The following is a 27,692-nucleotide window of genomic DNA, read 5'->3' on the forward strand; positions in this document are numbered from 1 at the left end:
TCTTAAGACACCTAGAAAACACATTTGGGAAGGCTACATACTAGGTAAAATTCCAAAGTGCTTCATTTCCTAAAGATGGTTCAATGAGAGTTATTCACAAACTATAATGATGTTTCTAGTGCAATGCAATGCAAACAAACCAGATGTACTTTGTGACTTTCATTGATGAAACTACTCTCTGCATGCATGGTATATGGTTTAAAAGCTAAGTCCAAAGTGCTTTTCTGCTTCATGAAATTTGTTAACATGGCTAAAATAATCGAGGGGGGGCATATATGTCTTAGGACACTCGTAGAGATAGCATGATATATAATTAAGAGTCAAGCTTTACCACATAGTTCCTAGCATGAAGCTATTTTATGTGTAGCCTATGTACTTAACAGGTGTTCCATTAAGGCTTTGTAGTCTATCACTCTGTATGAGGCTTGGCGTGGTAAAAAAAAACCATTTGTGGGTCACTTGCATGTTTTTGGTTGCTTTGGTTCCAATGTAACAATACAAGAAGTTGGATGTCAATGCTGTAAAATGTATTTTTGTTGGGTACAGTAATGAAAGAAAAGGTTATAAGTTGTACCATCCACAAAGTAAGCATATCTTGGTCAGCTGTGATAATGTCTTTATGGAAGATATTGTTCAGCCCCTACTTTCATGTATGAAAGAGACAAATATATGCTTATAGAATATCTATGAAAAATTATTGCTTCTTTTCTATGGTGCACAATCACATGCAGTGCTGCCAAATGAGATAGTTTTCAACCTACACAAGCTTCTCATGATAACATAGATCAAACTATTTCTAATGCAAATGTGAATGATGCACTTCTTGATGAAGAGTAGAGATTGAGCAATTTAGGACTATGCCAAAATGACTAGTGCAAACATTTTGTGATAGTAAAATAAATACATTGGTGACTAATCGTACTCATTCGGGCTCTCACATTGCCTCTTATGCATCTCATTGTTATGCATTGGCTATTTTTTTTTTATGTGATGAGAATGAGGCTATGATTTTGAAGAGGCAAAGAAGTCAAAAATTGGATAGCTGCCATGCAATCTAAGTATGATGATGTTATCAAAAATGGTATTTGATTCTTATGTGATTTGCCCCCTAGCAAGAAGGTTATTAGTACCAAGTGGATTTGCATTGTAAAGTGCGAGCCAAATGGTAGTGGTGTTCACTACAAATCTAGACTTGTGGCAAAGGGGTCATGATCAGTACAGAAAGATATTGATTTTAATGAGACATTTGCTCCCACTTGTTGCATGTCAACTATTCGTATCATTTATGCATTAGCAGCTCATAGTGGTCGGAATGTATGTCATTTGGATATCAAAACTGCATTTTTTAATGGTGATTTACTTGAGGAAGTGTATGTTTTTCAACCATGTGGTTTTTCACAAAAGGGGCAAGAAAACAAAGTTGAAAATTGAAAATGGCTTTGTGTTGTTTGAAGCAGGCACCTCATGCTAGGTATGAGAAGATATGTGCATATTTGATTGTGCATGGTTTTCAAAACAATCCCACTAATAGCACATTATATATTAGACATGAGGGTGATGTGCCTCTGATCATTGTGGTTTATCTTGCTAATATGCTACTATGCTAGTCGTAATGAGACACATATTGTTGAATTTAGCTTTTGACATGTCGAATTTGGAGCTATTTCATCATTATTTGGGCATTCGGTTTAAATAGTGTCAATAAATAATGTTAGCACAAAATCACCCAAATAGGGACAAGATATATCATGCATTAAGTGATTGAATGTTGTTGGTATATTGGTTAATTCCAATGGCATGATCAAGTCCTTATAATGACTATAGCAAGTGCTAAAGGTTGTCATGGGTTTATTTCGATCATTGATCTATTTTGGAGAAAACTTTAGCTCCATGCAGTCAATCGAGAAGGTCATCAATCTAAAGAATGGAATAGTTGTTTTTAATAATTCCTTGGTTTAGGTCTCTAAAATCCATAGAAATTTTCACAAAACCATCCTTCTCCTTTTAGAAGAGAATAAGTACTTCCCAAGATGAGTTGCTTGGGTAGAGGAATTGCCTTAGATACTCCTTAAGCTTGATGGTTTTAGGAAAGGACATTTCATAAGGCCTTTTGGAAATCAGCTCTACTCTTGGGGTTAGTTGTATTTTGTGATCAACTTCCCCATTAGAGTGTAAGTTTGTTAGTCCTAGAAATATATCATCAAAATCATTTATCTAGGAAGGTGTCTTTCCTTCCATAGGCTTTTTCATTTTGTTTAACCTTATCAAGCACGCTAGTTGATCTTTTCTTTTCTCAATACTTTTTAGAGTCAACTAGCCTTGGAAAATTGGACCCTTGTCCTGTTAGCTTTTCCATGATTTTTTATGGTATCACAATTGAGATTCTAGAAAATAACCTCGTCTTCAACACATAGGATTTGGGATTTATTCCTTTTAAATCAATCCATGCCCAATATACAATTGTAACATCATAGAGGTAATACTAGAGAGTTATCTACTTTTGTCTCCTTGTCTATTTCAAATTGAATATTATATTATAGTTTCAATGGATGTTAGTTCCTTCCCACTGGCAACTTCTACAACCATTTTCCTTACACTTCTAGTGTCTAAATGCAACATTTTTACAATTTTTGGAGATTGAAAAGAGTGAATGCTTCCACAATCAATCAAAACCTGAAGGACTTACATAAGTACGTTGTTGATATCAAAATGACTATGCATTAATGATCAACTCCCTTATTCTTAATGGCTGCTAGAATGGATCCTCAATCTACCTCTGCCTAAGGAAACTCTTCTTCAAATTATTGTCCTAACATAAAACTAACTCGAACTCCTAGATTTCTTCCTCTTGGGTTATTCCCATTTCCTCTACCTCTCATTATTGATTTCTTAAAGTTTACCTTCCTTGGGGTAGTCTAGACAATTTGCCTTGTCAATGAGGTGTCCAATCTCCCCACAGTGGAAACACTACTCAATGTTTATGCACACCTCTTTGTCCTTGAACACTTGCAAATACCTATTTGTTTGCTTTTCCAAATGCCTATTTGTTTGCTTTTCCAAATGTACTTGGGTAGCACAACCATTGTAGTTCCTTCCATGATGGTTCTTCGTGCCACTATTTGTTTAGTTACTCTTGGAGATTTCTCATACCATGAGTTTGAGCATATGAGGGTATCTTCCAAGGATCAATAGTGGATCAGAAGATTAGGATAGTTCAGAGCTAGTATTTCTTGGACTTTGTTTTACCAAAAAGAGCAGTCCTATTAGCAAGAATGGTAGTACCATATGGCTCATAGGTCTATTTGTTTCTTAAAAAGATTTTTTCACCCTTGTATTTAGTTTTATCCCATTGTAGATAATCAAACTTGTGAAGCCCAAACAACTTGAGTTCCTCAATCTATTAAAGTAGCTTGAGGTGAGACTTCATGTCTTTATGAAGACTTGCATTCAAGTAGAAATGCGGGTTACTTCTAAACCGTGTCACACTCCAGCCTTGGCCTCTTCACAAACAAAGATAAGTAGATATCATCTACTCTCTAGAATGGCATGAAAATTTTCCATAATTCTAATATAAGTGATTAGCAAGTTGTTGCTTATAAAATTTTGAATATCAACCGCATACGGTAGACTTTGGAACTTACCTATCGTAATAAACTTAAAGCACTTGGAAAATTTTCCTTAACCAGTCACACCTTACAAGTCATTGAAAAGATATCCTCAATAATTTGCATCAATTCAACTAGTTTATTTACAAAAACTTTAACCCATTAGTAATCTCACAAAGTATACTTACAATATCTATCTAAAATCTTTAACTTGGATCATAACTTCACAAAAGGGACGGCAAAGAAATGTAATGCTGGGTACTTCCAAGTATCCCCAACCTCTAGTTCTTGTAAGATGGTTCCTTGGAATGATGGCAACTCTTTTCTTCAAAACTATGTTACCTTTTGCCCACAAGGTTTAAGGTAATGTCCCATTGCCAATAGGAAGTAATCAATCCTCATCCAAAGCATAGAGGTAGAAGAGACTAATAATCTTCAACTTAAATTACACAAATGGAATGTTTAGTATGTTTACCATGTGTAGATTCCCAAAAGCATCCAATTACATGCATGTGAATTATAGGAGTACAACTCACTTGGGGGATGTAGAGGAATGCACATCTTTTCCATTTTTTGGAATATTACATCATGGAACTTGAAGTTAGCAACTGAGTTGAACCATGTCAAGATGAACATTATGCAAATAGACATTGAGTGGACATAGATTACTCCAAATTCATCACTTGGCATGAAGATAGCCTTCTATAAGGACCAACTCCTTAGCTTTTTGAGGATGGCTTCATCAACAACCCAATGCAATATACATGAATATGCACGTCATTTGGGATGCAATCTATAATAGGCCAAATAGAACCCTCCTGACATCATCTTTTAGTTGACACAAGAAGGTATTTGGAAGAGGCAAAAAAGGATAGGGCATGTCAAAGGTGCTAGGGTCCCCTAGTTTGTGATAGTTCCACCATTTGTGACCTAATTCTTAGACTAGAAGTGCATAGTAGGACAACATGCACTAATTGGTTCCAAGCAAGAAGAAAGGAGGAAAGATTTCTGTACATTAACAAGTGCAGCATGAAACCAACTAACTACTATTTAGACCTCCAAGCATATATATTAGGAGAGGATGCATTTGGGTGGACAAGGGAGTGCATGGCCTTACAGATTTCAAAAAGCATAGCGCTAACTCTCCACCATATTACTTCTGCAACTTTGTGCACTACACGTTTTATAGAAATTTATCCTTTTTCCATTCATCTTCCCAACCAATCTAACTGTTAACACTTTTGTTCATAGTGATGTCGTTTGCAATAACATCAAGCAAGAAACATCAACATTGCAAATAGTCATAAGTTTAAGAAAAATCTCAATTTTACAATGCACTTGTTCCTTACCCTTCGAATTTTCAATTCGTCTTAAGGGCACCAACATCCAATTTCAATACATGTGCTAACGGCTAACCGTGCACAGCTAGTCCATATCAAGTTTCATTTTATGTATCATGTACAGCAACAATTCAGGTTACAACAACATAGTCCAAGGGGCAATGTTCTTGTTTACAGTTCTAGCATTGTTCATAAACTCTCCTCTCAGAAAAATCAGAGCCCATTGAACACTCCACGGTATTGGCAACCCGGCAGTAGGCCAAACCGTGGTGACTGTCACCAAACCATGGTGACTAATTGCTCCTCTCCATTGAAATATTTTTCAATATTACCAACTAATTTGTACTGACACACTGCTCATGAGATTTCGATGTTACCAGTACATACCAATGTAGTTTGCTACTTTGCATAAAGTTCAAATTTGGAATGCTCCGTTGCCTTGTCTTCGGATGTGGGCTCTGAATGAGTGATGATGCAGTGGGACATCCCATTGATGGAGTTGAGATAGCCTTCCTCCCTCCATGTGTCATAATTTTATGTGGTAAGAACACCTAAGGCGCACCTGTAAACCCTATTTTTCCTCAGGAATCTCATCTGGGGTTGTTTCCAAAGATTTGACAAGAGATTCCTCGGTAATCTCATCTGTTGTTTCCAAAGCTTTGTCTTCCCCTCCTTTAGGAGGCTCAGGCTCACTTGGGCCTAAATTTAGTGCCAACTGAAGAGAATACAGAGTCAACCCAATGAAGTTAGCTGTGAAGACAAATGTTGCAAGATAGCACAATCCGTTCACAATTGTCCTGCACATGTAGGAGGGTGTAAGAAATAATATAGATCTAATCACGATTAGATATCTTTGCAAAGGCTGTTACCTGATCGTTATCGTCAATTGGCGGACCTGCACCCACCCAACATCACCAGTCAATATACGAATTAAATGAAAATGATTACAATTTCTATTATAACATTGACAGGACTTGTATTTCCATGAAGGCAAGTAGATCACAAGAAATGTTGTGTCATTCGACATGGCAGGATAATGATTGAACTAGAGCAAAAAGAACATGATTCCAAAATAAAAGACATCGAAAGGACTCGGATTCAGATCAAGATAAGTAGGTCACAAGAAATCGTGTGCCATTGAATATAACAGGATAATGAGTAATCATGACATAAACAAAAGGACAAAAAGAAAAACCTAATTCCAAGAGACCCTACGAGAAGAAACCTTGGACATAGCTTCAATAGCATAAAAGATGAGAAAAAAGGAAGATAAACTATAAGATATTTTCACTAACCCAGTGCACATATGTTAAAACATGACCACATTGATTCGACGGACTTAAAATGAACTACTCATGTCAATATCTTAGATGGATTACAATGGCACTTGCAACATTAGAGTAAGTAATCTTGCAACAAGGAAATCTTTGAAGTTAAAACAAAGGACTCCACTAAAACATACTCAAAAGGAAGGATAATTCAGTTGTCCTTTCAGGCTTTGCCAAACACACATCATCATCATTATGGTCTAAGCATACCGTATAGTCAGCTGAAACAGGTTTCCCAGCAAAGCCTGCTTCCACAGTAGTGGTAAATTTGTACAAAACCAGTGCTATGGCTCCAGATATAAGAGCCCCCAACAATGTCTGAGAAATTGCTGGAGCAGGGCGTGAGCCCACCTCAGGTAGCTTTGGCATATTAAGAGCAGCTTCAATTTCCTTGCTTTTTACTTTCTGATCACCTGATGATCGCAGTTTCTGCACAAAATGCCTGGAAAATTTTGTTAATCTACCTTTGCCAAGTCAAATTGTAAATTGATTAAAAAAATCTGCTTGTTTACATAAATTTACAAAACAATACTTTCATGAGAGAGTAGCATGCTCTATCAGGACAAACTGTCATACGATGTGGCAAGCCATCCATTGTCTTTTAATTTGGTACCACATACTGTGTAGTGATTTGATTTCTGATCCTTTCAATGATTGTAGTTCCTTTCTTTTTTCCCCTCTGGTCAAAAACACCTTTCCACAAAATGATACCTGAGCAAAAGGTTTGCTTGCAATTTTTTCTTTGTTCCCCTGTCAGCATGTTTCTATACTTACAGTAACCTTTCTTACAAGCCTTGACTATCTTGTTACATCAGTCACTGCTCTCAAATATAATGGAAGTTCCATGGGTAGAACTACATCAATATCTAAATTACACCTTGTTTTTGCATACAACTCCTTTCTTATCTAAACCTAGAAGCTTTAGGCATTGTATCAAAAAAAGAAAAACAGCAAAAGGAAAACACTCTCCTTTCAAAGGACGATTCAGATTATAATAAACTTTTTGGCAATAAAATTCAACTCGCTCTTTTATCCCTTGTGTATGAGAAAATATAATATTACTCTCTCTCTCTCTCTTTTTCATAAATTTACTCTCTCTCTCTCTCTCTCTCTCTCTCTCTCTCTCTCTCTCAAAGGGTAATCGTATTAATTACCAAACATAATCTCAAAATCGCAGCATGACCAAGAGTACAAAGATACAACATGGCCAAAAGTACAAAGAGGCTAGATGGCTTGTAGGGGGGGCCAAAGCTACCGCATTGTGCCAAGAAAGCAAATCCGATCGAGAAAGAATATCCACTAGCTCAATCATGTCAAGCTGCCAATTAAGAAGGCCTCTCAAGCAAGCTATATAACTCTGTACCCCATAAGAGTAGATGGCTTGTAGGGGGCCCAAAGAAACTACAATGTGCCAAGAAAGCAAATCCTATCGAAGGAGAATATCCGCTAGCTCAATCATTTCAAGCTGCCAATGAAGAAGGCCTCTCAAGCAAGCTATATAATTCTGCACTCTAGAAGAGTAGATGGCCTATAGGGGAACCAAAGAAATTGCAAAGTGCCAAGAAAGCAAAACCTGTTGAGGGAGAATATCCGCCAACTCAATCATGTCAAGCTGCCAATGAAGAAGGCCTCTCAAGCAGGCTATATAACTTTGCACTCCAAAAGAGGAATCAGCCATGAATGCATTCCTCGTGGTCCGTATGTGCCAACAACCCCAAAAGCATAAAGACCGAAAGAGCATTTTCATATCGGGCTGCACAAGATTCACGAACTTGAGATATCCAAAGACCCAATTCTTTGGAAGCATCCATAGCCTTACCACTCAAGACCAAATGGCTAACATCAACAACCAAACTTTACTCGCCGTTGAACAAGAAAGGAATGTAAAGAAAATACCCTAACACAAAAGCATAAACAGAAACCGTACGACAAAGTACAGACTGATAAAAGAACACGGTTAGGGTTAGGGTTAGGGTAACTCAAAGACAATGAACACATTGAATAAATGAAACGATATGACTACTAATAATACGATGCTCATGCAGCAAACACACTATGCAATGAATGAATACTGAACCTCGAACTCCTGTATCTCAAAGATCAGGGCAAGGGTAATGAGCTGGAGAGTGTGTCGTACTCCGAACAGATCCCGAATCGCACCAAGGCAGCCTCCAAATGTCGAACACCAGCAAATGCAACAGTGAGAAGCTGGATCTGATGCAGACAACTGTGAGGAGAGAGAAAAACTAAAAACGCAGGCAACAAGTGAGAGAAAGACTAAAAACGCAGGCAGGACAGCCAGCAAAAGAGAAAAACTGCAGCGACTGCAGCAAGAGAGAAAAACTGCAGCGACTACAGCAGGAGAGAGAAGACTGTCAGGGCGGCAGTTGGGGCCTGCAAACGCAGCAGTTTGTTGACGTGGTAGGCCGCACGACAGCAGTGCAAATGATCAGCAGTCAATCGCCAGGCAGAAACAGCAGCAATCAGCATGTGGAGGATTAGAAACAGGCGCTAGACTGTAGGGAACAGTGATGGACAACAAGGGCTGAGATGTCCTCTGCGAACGGGGTGTGGGCAGCAAGCTGATAACACCTGAAACCTAGAAAAACGAGATTGAAGGAAGAGTGGAGGGCTGGCTGCCAATTTATAGAAAATTAGGATTCTAGATCCTCTCCCACTTAACTCTCTCGATCCGCTCCCCATTTTACGGTTTTGGCTAAAATAAGCCTAAAATAAGCATGTTTTGGGGCTGTTTAAGTGGCTAAGAGCAATTCTTAGCACAACAAGGAACTAATGGCAAGAGGTTTCCACACATCTTGCAAAAGAAACAGCAACCATTGGAAATTCGATATTTGGAGAGTGCAGATGCAAGAGGAAGGGCACCAATCAACATTCACCAAATGAAGACCTTGTATTTGAAAGGTGTTTTGTTGAGCCAACCAACCATCACTATGGATTTCCACCAAGTCTTGCCTTTATGAAAATCCCAAGTGTAGTTGCCCTTCTAGGCAAGCCAATCTTTGTCATGTATAAGCAAGTGATATATTTGATTCACTAAAACATGGCCCAAAATCAGGCAGCCATTAATCATCCATTCTTGCCAAGGGGCATATAAGGAGGCTAAAATGGAGTCCCATAAATGACGATAGCCTCTAGGAACACAAGAGCAACGTTGTACTGATTTGAAAGACGTGACAGCAATACTTGTAGGTAGAAGACCATTAGCAACAATGATTGGTCCCAGACATGCCATTCCATTCAACATCAGCCTTTGTTCATGTTTGCCTTTCCATGTGAGAAGTTTTGAAACAACCAACACTTCGAAAAGTGTGAGAGAAATAGATGTTATACATGGCTCCAAAAACCATGCGAGTTGTGACTCTCTATGGTCAACTTTTGAGAAAACAAGACCAGCAATGGAGGGAAAAGAAACGAGACAACGATATTGATTGAACTGCAACAAGAGTGTAGAGTGTACTTGCTGAACTGAGCTAAACGAGTGAAAGTACAACCTACTTTAGGTCATGAGTTGACCTAACTGGCCTTCCACCAACTAGCTAGAGTTAGGCTAACTTACTCTAGTTCCTAGTGTCACTAACTTAACGTCTAAAGACACTAGGTACACACACTACATTGTCACTTGAATAAGTGTCCACACCACACAAAATACATTGGGCACTACCTAGAATTACCAAATTCTAACACCCCTCTAAAGTGCCAATGTCATGAAGTACAAGAAAGATCAATCACCAAAGGATAATAAGCTTAACAACTTTCGAAAAGCCTCAAACTTCTCATGTGGTAATGTTTTGGTGAAAATATCTGCAGCATTTTCCTATGTGGGTACATGCATCAAGCTGATCTCTCCCACATAGCATCTCTCTCTAACATAATGGTAATGCATCTCAATGTATTTCATGTGAGCATGAAACATAGGATTACATGCTACTACAATAGCACTCTTAATTTTCAAAACGAATGGGTGTAGGACCCTCAAACAGTACATGTAGATCAGCCAACAATCTACGCAACCAAACACATTTCACTCTTGTTGTGAAGGCTGCCCTATACTCAGCCTCACAAGACGAGTTAAACACTGTAAGCTGTTTCTTACTTAGCCATGAAATGCATGAATGGCCTACAAAGAAACAATGTCCACTAGCAGATTGCCTGGCATTTGCATCACTAGCCTAATCTAAATCACTTTAAGCCTATAAGTGCATGAAACCAGCCTTCCTTCTTGAAGAGGGTGGTAATTCCTTAATTAAGCACTTAATTATAGCAATCAGCAAATAAACGTAAATTGAAATGCACAATTTACCTTAATAATCTTGGATATTAGAAACCTTGTTAGCCCCAAAGCCAGTGCCCCTTTTGGTATTTCTTTTAAGTTTAATTGCTAATGGATTGAGTACAAGCTGAGATTCCACAACGATAGATGACGGAGACAGATTTCTTGAAAATGATGGAAGCACGAGTATTCTTCACCTCCCAGCCACGCCTAGATAAGTGCTGGCCCCCAAAGCTAATCTCTTTGCCAGCCGTCAACTTCCTGGAGTCCTACTATTCTTGGACTCCCTTACTCTCTAGGCTCCCCTTAACCCCGTTCGGGCGCCCAAGAGCCCGGACGGTCATTCTCGTGCATGTTCCCCTAAATTTACCTTAATGTGACATTAAATATTCCTTTTAATGTCACATTCCACACTTATGACCTTAATGTGACATTAAATATCACTTTTAATGCCACATTAATGTCACATTTCCTTCCCCTTAAGAATCGTTTTCGTCCTCGAAAACGATATTTGGAAGGTCTAATTGTAAATCGGGAAACCTTTTCTTTAAAGTACTTACTCGCTCCCATGTTGAGCTTTCTTCTAAACAATTTTTCCACTTAACCAAACATTCTTGATAAATAGTATTCCTCGTTCGTCTATTACGAACATTTAATATTTTTTCTGGTTCATGTGGATTAGATTGGTCATAGAATAACTCCTCAATATCATCATTTAAGATTAGATTATCCAAATCACCCAGCTTCTTCCTTAATTTGCTTACATGAAAAACTGGATGTATTTTACTACCAGCAGGTAGTTGGAGCTTGTAAGCCAATTCTCCCACCCTTTTAAGTATTATGAAAGGACCACAATACCTTGGTGAAAGCTTTGGACAATGTCCCTTTTTCATAGTTTTAGTTTGTTCAGGCATCTTAAGATAGACCAATTCTCCTTCTTCAAAGGAGATGTCTCTTCGGTGAGGATCTGCATATGCTCTAGCTCGATTTTGAGCCTTTTTAATATTTTCTTGAGCAAATTTTAACATACTATTCATATCCTCCAATGATAGATGACGGAGATAGATTTCTTGAAAATGATGGAAGCACGAGTGTTCTTCACCTCCCAGCCACGCCTAGATAAGTGCTGGCCCCCAAAGCTAATCTCTTTGCCAGCCGTCAACTTCCTGGAGTCCTACTATTCCTGGACTCCCTTACTCTCTAGGCTCCCCTTAACCCCGTTCGGGCGCCCAAGAGCCCGGACGGTCATTCTCGTGCATGTTCCCCTAAATTTACCTTAATGTGACATTAAATATTCCTTTTAATGTCACATTCCACACTTATGACCTTAATGTGACATTAAATATCACTTTTAATGTCACATTAATGTCACACACAATCTCCTCTGCTGCTCCAAAAGCCCCTTGCTGTAATAACAATCAGCAAGCAATTCAAGCCAATTGCCCCTTAATTTTCACCCAAGACTTGCACAATTGGAACCACAAACCAGCCAAATGCTGGCCCAATTCACAATGGATGCCTCGCATTTAAAATCCCTATCAATTCCATGAATTTCATGGTGCTGATTTCGGTGTACAATGCCCTCTCTTGTTGGCACAATTCCCAAGGTGGCTACTTAATCCTAATTTCTGTAGAAATTTAGGGTTTACAGTAGAAATCCTCCTGTTGTCCACGAAATATGGCTGAGATCTGCTCAAAATGGCTAAGAAATGCTGAGATCTCTTGTGCAGGGGTTGGAGAAGGTGAGAGAAAGCTAAGATGAGAGAAAAATCTGATTTTCTTCGCAAGAAAATCCTAAAATCTGCCTGCTACCTACTCTAGTCTGCATTTAATGCAGTCACCTATTGCCAGGCACCTCCAAAATATTGTCACCTAATTGGCAATGTTGTTGCTAGCCCCTGCAAGGTGTCTACCTACTATTCCCTGCCTGCCGATGCCCCCAAATGGCTATCTTTTGCAGCAAATTGCTGTTCTTTGATTGGAAAATGGACCAATAGCTCCCTCTCTCTCTCTCTCCCAAGCTGTAAATTGACTCAATGGTTAAGATCCAACCCCCAAAAACGTTTTCTTAGTTTGCATGGGCATTTTTGCCTAGTGGCAACCTTCTAATTCCATTTTTCAACAATATCGAGCTATTTAATTAATTTTCAGAATTAAATAATCCTAAAAATTCGTTTCAGCCCTTCTGACCCTGCCCAAATTTAAATGTGCCCATCCATAATTAAATTGACTAGGCCATTTGCAACCTGGAGTATCTCCAACCTCTGTTGACCCTTAGACTAGCATTAATTTATTGATTAATGCTAGTCCCTAGTGTCACCATTGACACTTATTGGCCAAACAACCGTCCTATGGTCGAATCTGATATCAACTAACCACCAAAACCCAATCGGCATAACTTATCACAACTTTTATCTTTGATACCCATTGCCTCCTCGAGTCCTAGGCCTGTTACCATGAAATAACTACTATGTGCATCACATGTGCTTAAATAACCTTGCACATTTGATTAGTAACTTAATCAAATGTTATCGACAAGACTAAAGCATCTCAAAATCTCACGTCCTCATGACAATGTAAGTCTATCCCTCCTCCCCCCTCCCCCCCGTGAAATAGTAATGCATGTGACTGAGTACCTTGCAAGTATTTGAAGATCCACTTAACAACTTGCCAATGTGTAGTCCATGGGCCGTGTATATATCTGCTCACCTAAAATACTGCATACTAAATGTCAAGATGTGTGTTGCAAAGGTAAATAAGACAACCAACAATCTGGTTGTAAATTGCAATATCATGCATAGGAGTGCACATAGGTTTATAATCTTGCATATTAAATCTATGTAGCAGCTTATCCACATATTGTGACTGTGACATGATAATACCATGCTGATTTTGGGTGAGCTGAATCCCCAAATAGTAGTGTAAACCACCCATGTCTGACATAGCAAATGCATGTTTTAAATTAGCCTTAGAATCTGCAATTTTTACCTCTGTAGATCTAGTGAGAAACATGTCATGCACAAAAAGAATGATAATCAGCAAGTTCCCCTCTTTATTCTTAATGTATAGAGTGGGAGTAGTTGGACTATTTTTGAATCTTTGGTAGTTAAATATGCATCAATTTTTTAGTACCATGCACGTAGAACCTGTTTAAGACCATAAAGAGCTTTATGCAACTTGCATACCATGTGCTCTTTTTCTTTAATCTCAAAACCTTGGAGGTTGGGACACATAAACATCCTCATGCAAATCCCCATTCAAAAATGTTGTTTTAATATCCACCTGATGTACTTTCCAACCATAATGTGCAGCCATCGCAATCACACATCTCACTGTACTCATTCTGGATGTAGAAGCAAAAGTTTCCTCATAATCTCTGTCTTTCTTCTACACATAGCCTTTTGCTACCAACTGTGCCTTGTACCTATCAATTGTACCATCAGCTTTACGTTTGAGTTTGAACATAGCCTACATCCAATGTATATCTTGTTGAGCTTCGTCTAAGGAAGTAGGCTCATCATCATCCAATAGTGAGCTCATAAACACATGCTCATCACAATCATCTACTTTCGTTATATCAGCCAAATGTGCCCCCCTGCATTATGTGTTGCATGCCCTGTCAAAACTAACCAGCAAACCTCCAAACCAATTTGCCCCTTGGTTTGCTTGGGGATCGACCTTCACCCTGCTCCTTGAAAAACAAATTCAACCCCAAATCTAATATGGGTTGGCTGGCCTTTTGAATATCCCTAAAATTCCTAAATTCCAACTATTGGAATTCAAGTCTTAGGCCCTCAATTCTGAGCACACATCCCGAGGCGGTTGTTATGTCAGAGTGAAGCCATATGAAAGCGAATGACCAAGACAAAGAGTCAACAGAGAGAGAAGGGGGAGAGAGAAATTAAATGAAATGATATATTAACGTCTACAAAAGGCCAAAATGACCTATGAGACCATGAGTTACAATCATGTGTATGATGGTACAACTGTTTGGGCAAAATATGTAGCACAAAGCAAAATAAGAAAGGAAACTAACTATGGCTATATGTAAATATAGAGCTCTATCTAGTAACAATAAGCTTCAAACGGTACAATCTCATGTGGGTATGGAGAACCTAGCCCTAGCCCGAGCAATAATCCCTTGTATCCGCCTATGAAGGTGTCATCAGTGTCTGTGTCAAGGCCTAGGACATCTGGATCGGCTAAGCTGAATGGCTCGATCAATCAATACTCCTTGTCTGTGTGTGGGCTGTGGCGGTGGAAGAGGCTCTCGTGTGGACTGTGGTTGTAACTGTATTGAAGTCTTCTGAGTCTCCTTTACAAAGAAGTCTGTGAGCTGCCTCTGCGAAGGGCCTCAATGTCCTGGAGCAGCTGTACTCCTGAGGCGCATGTCACAAAGCCATCATATCTCAAGAAGAAAGAGGCCAAGGCGTCGCTGATTGGTAAAATCCACGACTCTGGATAGTGGTCTAAATCCATCTCTAAAGAGACAGTGGAAACGACCACTGACCTCATAATACGCTAGGCAGCGGCATATATAATGCTCCTTTGTCTCTGGCTCTAATTGGCATATCTGGCATATGCACTCCTCTGGTGGGATTGATCTATATCTACCAGTCTCAATCTCTAGCTGATGTGAGAAGGTGTGCAACTAGCCAATAGTACATCTGATCCCATGGAAAAGGTGGGTGTCCATGTATCTTGGGCGAACAATAAATCCATCGTCAATAGTGTGAAGGAAATGCTCGCGGTAGAAAGCCATCTTTGTCCCTAGCTCCTGCCCTGGCATCAACCATGTCCGCCTGATATCCAACTGGGTAAGATCCATCCTGATGATCTTGCGAATCTCTAACCTGCACAGATCAAGAGATGGTGCATCAAGGGAGTACTGGAAGGGGGGTAACTTCTCCATGCTAAAGCCATGCAACTCAAACCAGGCCGACATCTGTGCATACCAACATGAAGTATCACCCTCTCTGGCAAGTTGCCTGGAGGACTCAAGGACCAACTGTGCATATCTGTGTCTGGGTAAGTCCCATAGGCTATGTATGTATGCGACCGATCGGGTGAGGGCTTCTACCACAATCGGTGAAGCTGCTAGCTCGGCTCTAATGATCTCATGTGGCACTGAGGCCTTACATTAGATCATCCCGGATATCATGGACACTAGGGTTTTCTCCATTGACCTCCATCCGTCATAAGTGCACCTTGATCTGCTACGGTGGTCAAGACTGGGCCTCCAAAGTAGTGTGGATGTGACCAATGTATCAAAGAGCCATAGCTTGATGTGCGGTTCTTGGAATTGCACTTGTGAGCACATCCTCTCCAAACCACCTAGTGTTGTGTATCCGCGAGTCAGTCTAGTGTCTGCTGCCTCTCGCATAGAAAAGGTGGGCCCTGTGAATAAGACTCCCAGGTATGTATAAGAATCCACATACTCCAGTTCCTCAGATCCATATGTGAATTTAGCTGTTGATCTCCTAACCCACTGTGGTGTAGTATTAAATACCATCACCTTGGTTTTACCAAGGTTCACTGAAACCCCACTGTCCGAAGTATAGGAGTGTAATGCGTACAAGTGTCTCTGTAGACCCTCTGGAGAGTCAACTATCAATACAATGAAACGCATAAAATTTGCAGTGGAGAATGCTATACAAGGATGCAGAAACATACACGGGTGCAAAGAGAATGTCTGCATATGTCTCCATCTCGAAGATCTCAATCTCCGTTAGCCCCAAGGGCAATCTCCACAGTCTGCAACCTGAAATCTGGGAGCACAACTATAGAGGACTGCAAAAATCAGGGCCAATAAATAGGCCAGCAAGAAATGGTAAAAAATACCCGGTCGGCTACATTAAATGCAGTCGACTGGTCAGCAGCAAGTCCAACCAGCCTGTCTGACTGCCACATCAACTACCACCTGCCACATGTTACCTGCTCTTGCTGCATCTACCACATGTCACCTGCTCCTGCCTGTCCAGGGAATGTCCAGCTATCTAGCTCTAACACCCCCTCTTAGATCTTGGACACAACAGAAGGCTAAGGGATCTGGAGTGTTGTCGAAGTAAAGCCTAAGAAAGTGCCTTGGTAAACAAGTCTACAAGATTGTCCTCTGTCTTGTAATAAACCAGGGAAATGGTCTCATCCAGAATATTCTCCCGAATGAAATGGTACTAGATCTCAATATGCTTCGTCCGAGCATGAAACACAAGATTCTTGGCAAAGGCAATGCAACTCTCATTGTCGCATTGTAGAACAGTAGGACCTCTTTGAAGGCAGCCAAGCTCCTCCAAGAGCTTGCGAAGCCATACTGTCTCAAATGTAGTAGAAGACGCCGCCCGATACTCCACCTCAGTCAAAGATAGGGCAACCATGGGTTGCTTCTTGTTGCTCCATGAAATAGCACTAGCACCCAAGGTAAAGTAATAACCTGTCATGGACATCCAATGATCCATATCACCAGCCCAATTTGAATCACTCCATCCTATAAGTACCAAGTCTATAGCACCTATACAAGAGGAATAATAGATCCCAAGTTCAGGAGGCCCCCCTAGGAACCGCAAAATCTTCGGAGCAGCTTGCCAATGCACCATCTTGGGTTGACTCATGAACCCGGCCAGCACGCCTACAGCATAACATGAGTCAACACGAGTATTAAGAAGCCAGATCAAGGAGCCAACTAACTGCCTATAATAGGTAGCATCCGCCAAAGGAGAATCGGAATGAGTCGTAGCCTTCCACTTCGGATCCATAGGAGTCATAAGAAACTTGCATCCCTCCATCTCACACATAGTCAAGAGCTCTTGTACATACCGCTACTGGAAAATAAAGATCTCCCTCAAAGTCTGATAGATCTCATGACCGAGAAAGAAGTGAAAAAGTCCCATATCCGTCATCTCAAACTTCTCATGAAGTGCTGCCTTCGTTTGCTCGACCCTTTGAGTATGGTTACCTATCACAATCAAATCATCCACATAAAGGACAAACAACACATGACCTCCACCTAAGGTGTGTACATACAACTGGGGATGGGCTTTGAAATGCCGATACCCCAATTTCTCCTAGAGGAATAAGTCACTCTTCTCATTCCAAGCACAAGGAGCTTACTTAAGGCCATAGAGGGCCTTCCGCAACCTGTACACCTTACCATCAAAAGAACAAAAGCCTAGAGGCTACTCAACATAGATCTCCTCCTTCAACTCCCCATTTAAGAAGGCAGACTTCACATCTAGTTGATAGACTAGCCATCTCCTATGACCAGCCAAGGCAAGAACTATGCGAATAGTGGCCATCCGAGTTATAGGGGCAAAAGTATCATGGAAATCAATGCCTGGGCGCTGTGCGAAACCTTTAGCAACAAGGCGGGCCTTGTGCTTGTCCAACATGCCATCACTATGGTACCTAGTCTTGAAGACCCATTTGGCTCCAATGATCTTCTTATGAGGAGACTTCGGCACAAGATGCCAAGTGTCATTCCTCTCAATCGACTCTAGCTCTTGCTCCATCGCTTTCTGCCAATGATCATGCTGTAAAGCCTCCTTCATGGAGGTGGGCTCCCGATCCTGCATGACACAAGTCATCAAACAATGATTAGTATAAACAAGCTCTATATGGTATGCTTGGTTCTTCCGAGAACGCCGCGGGCCACCCTACGACTGTGACTCCTCAAGGACCCCCTCAATCCCTGCATCACGAAGAGTGTCACGAACCCAACGAGGAGGCCGGATCTCGCCTCGTCACTCTCCATCTGCTGAAGTTTTTGGAAGGTCTGTCGACGACTAGGGAGGAATCGGTGAATTTGGGGGCTGAGAACTAAGCTCCTCATCCAAAGAAGAGTTCTAAAGAGGCAAATGCTCTAGAAGAACAATCGTTGGTGCCCAACTATCACCAGGATCTTCAAGAACAGGGTGTTCCTTACCCCCCTCTAAGGCTGGAACCTGCACGAACCTAACATCATGGCTCGTGTAGACATCCCACTTAACGAGATCATACAATAGATAGCCTTGAGACTACGAGCTATAGCCCACAAACACCTGTCTTTTGGAGGCCACTTCAAATTTGTCACGTTGTGTCTTCAGGATGTGAATATAAGCATCACACCCAAAAACCCTGAAATAAGAAACATCAGGCTTAGACCCAAAGTACGCCTCATACGAAGTCATACCAACAACAGCGAAAGTAGGGAAACGATTAAGAATGTGAACTGCAGTAGCCATAATCTCAGCCCATAGACACTAATGTGTCTAACAATACTCCATCATGGTACGGACCATCTCGATCCAACTGCGATTCTTCCACTCCAATATGTCATTCTCCTGAGGGATGTGTGTATTGGCAAACTCCTGGTGAATACCACGATCTGCACAAAAACGAGCAAGCACATTAGAAACAAATTCTCCGCTCTTATCCGATCGTAAGGTCTTCAACTTCCAGCCTGAGCGGTTCTCCTCAAAGAGCAACCAATCCTTAAAGTTGAAGAAAGCCTCCGACTTCAGCCTTAAGAAATAAGCCCATGTCATCTTGTTGTAATCATCCAAAATTAACATGAAATGCAAGCTTTCTCTAAGAAACTCCATCCTCATCGGTCCACAAAGATCGGTAAAAACAAGCTCCAAGGGCTCGGAAGATCACCTCGAAGCCTTGCTGGGAACAACATCACAAGTTTACTTTCCACGGATGCACGATACACAAGGTTGCTGGCTCACCATAATATCCAGCAAACATCGAACAAGTTGTCCCTTGGACGCCTTCCGAAGGTAATCATAGCTGAGGTCGCCAAACCAAGCATGCCAAAGCTCGAACTGAGTTTGTGAGGTAAGAAAAAGAGAAGTCAAGGCAAAAGAAAATCACAACTTATAGACCCCATTCTCCTCATATCCTAAAGAAAGAACCTGTCTAGATCCATGATCAAGAATCCGAAAAGGATCCACATCAAAATTTTGACCAAGAGGTCAAGGGCACAAATCTTGTGCACCGAAAGTAGATGGTATTCCAAGGTTGCCACATAAAGCACCTCGGACATATGGACACCACCGCACCCATCTGGAATAAGATACATGTCTCCCCGTCCCTGTATAGGAATATACGAATTGTCACCAATGAGAATATGGTCATGCGAAGGCCGCAAATGAGCAACACCTGCTGAAGAAGGAGTCATGTGCCGTGAGGCACCGCTGTCAATAATCCACTCGCGAGTGTAGGGGGCTATCAACGCAACATCAGAAGCTGTCAAGGTCGAATCCTCAACCACCTCCAAGTGGAGGAAAGCAACTAATGAGGGAGCAACCATTGCTTTGGAATCCTTTGAAGATATCTCCTTCTCTTTGTTTTTCTTCTCCTTGTCAAGGCAATCCTTCTTCTAGTGACCAGTCTTGCCACAGACGTGACATGTGGACTCCTTTTCTTTGTCCTTCTTGATTTGTTTGCCTCCTTTTTTTTGTCCTTCCCCTTCTTCTGAGAGGATTGACCACCCAAAGCCTCCGATTTAAAAGCATTGGTCCCTTTCAATTGCTCCTCTTGGTCCAAGACCATAGGAGCCAACTCTTCCCACACCGAAGAGTCTCAGATTACCCTGAAGCAATCAAGGCGGAATAAAAACCACTGAAATGGGACGGTAACTGTTCCCCGAGGGCAGTCTCCACGGTCTACAGCCTAAAATCTGGGAGCACAAATATAGAGGACTATAAAAATCAGAGCCAATAAATAGGCTAGCAAGAAATGGTAAAAAATACCAGGTTGGTTGCATTAAGTGCAGCCGGCTGGTGAGCAACCCGTCCGACTACTACATCAGCTGCTGCCTACTACGTATCACCTGCTCCTACCTATCCAAGGAATGTCCAGTTATCCAACTCTAACAGTTAAAACCCTAATTTCTCTTGTAAATTAGGGTTTACAACAAAGATTGACTGAAATCTCTTCCTTTGATAACCCAAACTGCTAGAAAATGTTGAGATAACTTCAGAGATAAAATCTATTTCTCTTATGGCTCAAACTACTGGAAAATGCTGAGGTAACTTAATAGATGGCTAGAGAATGAGAAAGAATTCTGTAGAGAGAAAAATTTCAGAGTTCTATCGCGAGAAATGGTGAAAAACTGGTGTTGCGTGCTCAAAAAGCCATGGAAGTTGTCACCTAGAGCTTAGGACCGTTAGAAAGACCGTTGCCCCCTCCTATATGTTATCAACAGCACCAAAAGGACCTTGGACTACCATAAGGTTACTACATACCATAAGGAGTTGTGCCATACATCTCTGTATGCGGTTCTCGACCCACCATAGCATGGAAACTAGTGCCACCACCAAAGTAACTTGGCTACCCCATAATTGCATACATGCCTTGCTACACAAAAAGCATTGGACTAGCACTTCCAAGTTGGCCTTGCATTTGCATCAATTGCTAGCACCATTTGCATACGCTCATCACTAACCACATTTGGAACATCATGTTACTGTATTGGCTCCTCCTTCAATGCATCTTGTTGTCCCAAAGCTCTTGAAGACAATTTTCTCTTCTTGCCTTTGCTGCCCTATTTTAAAGGGTTCAAAAAGTACATGAACTAAGAATCATTGACCAATTATATCAGCATTTCAGCTATTGTCCTCAACTAATCTTTGAACGGGTCATCAAATTCCTCGTCCTCTTGCTGGTCATCAACTTTAAGAAACCTGGAAGGACCCATCTCTTGTCCAATTTTCTCATTCTCACCTTGCTACCCATGTTGCATGCCTTGTCTAAGATCAAGCATTGCATTTTTCCCAATACTTTGTGAATTTTCAGATTGAGAAGCATCATCCCCGCTGGATCCCATATTACTACCTAAAGATATTCTTGTTGTAATGCTCAGCTGAATACAATTTCAGCACTAGAGCAAAGCTTTTGACCTTCAATCGCGTGCCTCGAACCCACTAATTTGAGGGAATTGATGGTATCCCGGCCACGGAACCATGAAATCAACTTTTCTCCTTAGATAGGGTGGTAAATAATCTGATTAAGCACTAATTACACTAAGCATAAAATTCACATAAACTAAAAATGAACACTTTACCACACAATCTTGGACATTGGACAACCTATTAGCCCAAAAACTAGTGCCCCTTGTGGTATTTCTTTAACTTTTATTGAGTACAACTAAGATCCTCTAATCTCCTCCACTAATCCAAGTGTCTCTTTCTGTCAAAATTGACTAGCAAGCTTCCAAACCAATTCGCCCCTTGGTTTGCTTAAGGATTGGTCTTCACCCTACTCCTTAAAAGACAAATTCAACCCCAAATCTGATATTGGCTAGCTAGTCTCCTGAATCTCCCTGAAATTCCTCAATTTTAGCCATAGCAATTCAAATCCTAGGCTCTCAATTTTGAGCACACATCCTGAGGTGGTTGTCAAAACCCTAATTTCTACTGTAAAATTAAGGTTTACAACAAAGATCGACTAAAATATCTTCCTCTAATGGCTCAAATTATTGAAAAATGCAGAGATAACTTAAGAGATGGTTGGAGAATGAGAGAGAATTCTGTAGAGAGAGAAATTTAGAGTTCTATCGCGGAAAATGGTGAAAAACTAGTGCTACCCTGCTCAAACAACCATGGAAGTTGTCACTTACAACTTAGGACCACTAAAAAGATTGTTGTCCCTTCCTATATATTGTATTCTACACCACAAGGACCTTGGGCTAATGTCACCTGCTCCAGGAGAGCTCTAAACTACCATTACATGCTATAGGGCTGATCCCTAGTGGTTGCAAATCACATCAACAGCCTCTTCTTACTCTCTAACAGTCTCCTTCTGTCTCACAATAGCTAGAATAGACTTCCACTAGCCCCTAAAAACGTTTTTCCCACTTACATGGGCAAGTTTTGCCAAGTGGCAGCCTTCTAATTCCATTTCCAACATTATCCATTTAATAATTATTCTACTGCTCAAAAATTTAATTTCAATAGCCAATAATTAAATTGGCTAGGCCAATTTGTCTCCCAAGTATCCCTGAGCCGTTATTGACCCTTAAACTGACATTAATTAATTAATTAATGCCTAGTCTCTAATGTCACCACTGTTAGTAGCCAATAGCTTAATCTAGGCCCAAATCTAGCACCGTATACCACCTAGTACATATCAAGCATAACTTATTACAACTTTTGCATTTGACGCCCACTATATTCTCGGGATCCTTGGCTTATTACCATGAAATAAATACCATGTACATCATATGTACTAAATAAACTTGCACATTTGATTAGTAACTTAATCAAATGTTATGGGCAAGATTAAAGCATCTCAAAATTTCACGTCCTCGTAACAGTTCAATTATTTTAGTCAAATTTATACATATTTGATTTTTATTTGCAAATCCTAAAATATTCTCCTCACACCTTGGGCCATTAAAAACAACTCCAATGTATGAAGTTGTTGTGAAGATATGCTAGGGTTTGCACTATCGAAACACCGAAAATACAAACACAACTAAAATATAGACTCAAATAGTGATATACAAAACTCAAACCTAAATGCAAAATGCAAAACTCAAAACACAAAGCGGAAAACTCAAGACTTAAAAACGCAAAACACACAAACACAAACAGAGTAGAGAGAGAACTCTAAAGTGAATAAAAGAATGTTATAAATGAATAATGCTCAAGGATAAAGCTATTCAACAGTCGGTGGCTCTCGTAGGAGCAGACTGAGGGAGGTGTCGATGTGTGTCATCCACTGGAGATGGATCCCAAGTGCAATAACCTCAATCAGAGCCGATGCTAATAAAGAAAAGTATTGAAAACACAAAAATGACCTAATGTAGATTATGAAAGCTGATCATCGGCAGCAGTGGAAGGTTAGGCGACAATTGTAGACCACATTGCAACAATTGCTAGGAGCTAGACAACTACTGGAAGAGGGCTAATGCTTTGAAACTTGCAAGACAAGGATATGACTGAATGGTGGGCACCCTGTCTATTTATAGACGTGGAAGGATCCTACCAAATTAGGGTTTTGCATGTGGGACACAAAAACTCTCTAGAACCGCTCCTTGTTTAACAAAACATTTGGAAATTTACTGTTTTGGGGCTGTTTTAAAGAGCTAATCAATGGGTAATGAATTTTTAGCTCAACAGTTGCAATGGTTAAATTAGATATTAATACCTAGCACATAGAGAACAGCAAGGCATAGGACCAAAAACTATGATAATTTGCATGTGATCAATGCCTTCCATGATAAATGAGACATTATAAATACACATAATAGTGCACCCCTCATGTACATGAGAGAGAGATGGAAATAACTCTCTACAAGATATGATGTGCTTGTAAGCACCACTATCAAAATACAAAGCATTAGTAGCAGAAACTAATAAACACTCATCATGAAGAGAAGGATTAAATCGGCATTGGATAAAGAATACATAATCCTTATGCCAGTAAAGTTGGCAGTCTCATAGGTGACTGCATGAACAAACTCTCTCTTCAACTTCTCTATAGCAAGGCGCTTGCACATTCAATGAGTCGTGCCTTGGCTTCCTACAGTAATTACATCTTTTCATTTTTGGTTTGGCACCTATTTGGGAGTGAGGTGATGAGTGACCAACATGAGAATTTGGAAGCAAATGAGAGGATGAAGCACCATGATCAGCATGTGTAGTGGCTGGTTTTTGGCCAGCATACTTAGATTTACCTTGGGATTTGCCTTTTCCTATGTGTTGAGTGGAAAAGGCTTGCTCAAACATTATCGTTGCATTGTGATTGCCATAGCTTGTCTCTTCTTGCAATAATAAGAAACAAGCTAGTGAAGGTGTAGTCGACTAGGTTTCCCATTGTCACTAACTTTGAAGTTGTGGCAAAACCTTGATAAGATTCAATCAAACCATTGAGTGTAGTACATACAAGCTAATTGTAAGAAGCAACTTCATCGATGTTGCGCAACTACTCCTGAAGATCTTCAATACTTGTCAAACAAGAACCCACATTAACCCTCCCCCCGACCCCGAAAAGCAAAAATCCATAAAAGGACTTCAAGTTGATTACGATGCTAAGCCACATGTCTCTCATTGAGTGCCTCACAAAAAAAATACTTGCCTCATTGAGCTACTCTTCACTAATATAGCAAGAGAGCATGCACTTGGAGAGATCATCATGATCCCAATTTTCCCAATGAATCAAGTTCTAAGGAGGAAGGGATGAAGCAAAACAAGATGACTCTGTGAGAGTGCGCAACAAAAGGAGGAATCTGAACACAGAGACAAAGGAACAAAGAGAGATTGCAAGAAAAGAATAAAGAAATCTACACTAAACAAGGAAAGAATGTTGAATATAGAAGAAGGACTGATCAATCTGTAAGCCATCTTGTGAGCTACACATTGATGCCCTTTGATCCATGATCTGGGCTCCCTAAGCATTTTAACTGTCATTAAACGCAGTTGTTACCCCTAATGTCCTAGCACTAAGTGACAGGATTAGGGTTTACTTTAGGGTTTCCTATGATAGTTAATCTGTTAGGATTTCATTTTTTATTATTTAAAGACGCTTTGTGCCTCATTTGCACAAGTGTGTTTCATGAGCGGATGTCTGTTGGAGAAATAGAGTTGTCTAATATACCTACTGAAGAAAACTTGGCAGATCTTTTCACGAAGGCTCTTCCTCGACCAAAGTTCCAGGCTTTTCAGCAAGCTTTAAACTTGATCCTATTTGTTCCATGATTTGTCATACTCTATATTGTCATAGGTTGCTATATCCACTTGGATGAACTTGTGCCACCCTGACCTTATATTTCTTTTTATTTTCCTAGATCAATCCACCCATTTCATGGAGGGGGATTTGTGGCCATCTTGTGGGCTCCCTAGGCATTTAAATTGTCATTAAATACGATTGTTGCCCCTAATGTCCTAGCACTAAGTGACACTAGGGTTAGGGTTTATTATAGGGTTTCCTATGACGGTTAAGCTGTTAGGGTTTCATTTTTTATTAGTTAAAGACACTTCATGCCTCATTTGCACAAGTGTGGCATTATTCAGTGTGATCGCCTCGAGCGTTGAACTCTCTTTCACTCATAAATGCATTGCTTCTCATTGGTGATCGAATATCGTTGTGCATTGATTGATTCTTTTATTCTCATTCATTTTCCATTAAAATTAATCACATAACTGCTCCACGCTCGGGCCAACACAATCCCTACATGCAGCCCACAATGTCAGGAAGGGCATCAAATCAAGCTAATGATGATGGCAGCACTGGAGATAGAGGAAGATGATTGAGTCGAAGTGTGCACTTGACAAGGAAGGAGAAAGATAAATGCCAAGTGTGGGAGGGGCAAACGAGATATAGCCACCTAACCCCAAATCTCGCCAACAGCAATTTGGGGCCAAAAATATGGCCAACAAACATTAACGCTGGTCCAAACAGCATTTAATACTGGTAAATTTTCCAAAATGCTCAAAAAAATCTCAAAAAGGGTGGACAATGCCTAACACCTGAGGCAGACTGATGTATATAGAAACTGCCCAAGAAATGGATACAAAATCCTAACTGAAGGAGAAAATGCACTAAAAGGCAATAAACTAAGTGCTCTAGAAACAGCTACCTCCTCCATCAAAACAAGTGACAGACACGTCAAAGCTCTAAGTCCTTGTCTAACTCAAACTAAGGCTCACATGCAGGAGATGACAAAGCATGACAAACATGACTGCTAACATCCTCTCTAAGATCTCGGATTTGACATAAGGCCATGAAAGAAACGGATCTAGGGATGGCAAGAGGAATGCCGATGTCCATGAAGTCCGATGTAGACTATTGATCAAGAAGCTCCTCACGATCCTAGGAAATCCCCTCTAAAACACTAGGAGCCAGGAAATCCACAGCCGCATCACCAAGATCGTCCCCCTGTAAAAGGGATAGGGGATACGAGGAAACCATCAAAGGAGAGAGTGGGGATGGAGAGGAGTCTGTGGAATAGATAGTGCACAAGTTGGAATGAGTATCGTAATAGACAACTGCCTTGGAGGACCCTGCATAAGAGAAGGGGAATGGAGCCTATAAAGCCTACTCTCCTACCCACCCATCACGATAACAGCCCCTGTAGAAAAATCCTCAATACAAATGGCCTGCTTGGTGAAGACAACCTGGGTACCAAGCCTAGTAAAGCCATAAACTGAGAGGGGTGAAAAGCCCAAGCCCGAAACATAAAGGGCCTATGAAAGGGAGCTCGACGCATGGGCAAGAAACAAAGGCAAAGTGCCAATACCACTAATAGGAACCGAAACAATGTCACCAACAATGACGGGACACTCAGAAGGACGTAGATTCTACAACAAATCACCTCGTGGAGTCATATGACTAGAAGCTCCACTATCAAAAACCAAGGCCTCTTAGAAGATGACGCAACCATTGAAGAAGGCTCCTCCACGTCAACAATATAAAGGAACATTGACTCATGGGTAACCACATGAGTAGAGGTACAAGGCTCGGATGTTTTAGCTCCATCCTTTTTGAACAAAGGTAAGTGTACTTCCAACATTTCTCCTCTCGATGTGTCCCCTTCCCACAATATAGGCATTTAGGCTTCTCCGAATCGCAGTCAAAGCTTGAAGAACTCTGTTGTCGTTTAGCCTTTGACTTCCCTTTCTTCTTCTTCACCCCTTCCGAACAAGCAACAAAAGCTTAGGTGGAGGTGGATCCACAACCTCTTTGATGCACTCGTCATGCTCCAAAACAAGCAGGGCAAGCTCCTCCCATAGAAACTTCTCAGAGATCCTCCATGTAAGAAGGCTGGCATAGAAGACATCAAACCAGGGAGATGGCAATTGAATCAAAAGAATCGTAGCCATATCGTCTTAAGGGATCATCCTGCCAAGGGATGCAAGCTTATCCCTCATATCCTCCAACCTATTAATATGATCCTTCATGGAAGGAGAATCATCAATAACGAGCATCTGTAATTTCTTCTCAAGAGTAATCCAGTGGGCAAATGTATTTTGATGGTACAAAGAAGCAAGCTTTGTCCACACTTTCGTTGCTTTCCGCAATCTACGCACAAGCACTAGGATAGAATTCTATAAGCTCATAAAGAGGAAAGATTGGGGGCTCTAGAGTTGAGTCGATCCCATAAGGCTACACGATCGATCAATGAGCCAATAGTGGGATCCTCCAC

The 27,692-nt window shown here is 40.7% G+C and overlaps 1 protein-coding gene across 2 annotated transcripts in view; it reads right to left on the minus strand.

Moving 5' to 3' along the window:
- Positions 1–4,903: 4,903 nt before the first annotated feature.
- The window catches only part of LOC148039405 (uncharacterized), a 53,396-nt gene continuing 30,607 nt past the window's right edge, over positions 4,904–27,692 (minus strand). Inside the window, exons 2-4 of one of the 2 annotated variants that reach the window (XM_087690382.1) lie at positions 6,484–6,702; positions 5,815–5,840; positions 4,904–5,742 (exon numbers count right to left, since the gene is read on the minus strand). In XM_087690382.1, coding sequence (XP_087546508.1) covers positions 5,517–5,742; positions 5,815–5,840; positions 6,484–6,702 — 471 coding nt within the window. In that variant the 3' untranslated portion in view covers positions 4,904–5,516. The remainder of the gene's footprint in view (positions 5,743–5,814; positions 5,841–6,483; positions 6,703–27,692) is intronic. The other variant, XM_087690385.1, reaches the window with a different exon arrangement.

This window comes from Lygodium microphyllum, chromosome 2 (genome assembly GCF_053477565.2).
Source record: "Lygodium microphyllum isolate KBCC chromosome 2, Lygodium_microphyllum_v1.1.10, whole genome shotgun sequence".
In the NCBI taxonomy this organism is placed as follows: Eukaryota; Viridiplantae; Streptophyta; class Polypodiopsida; order Schizaeales; family Lygodiaceae; genus Lygodium; species Lygodium microphyllum.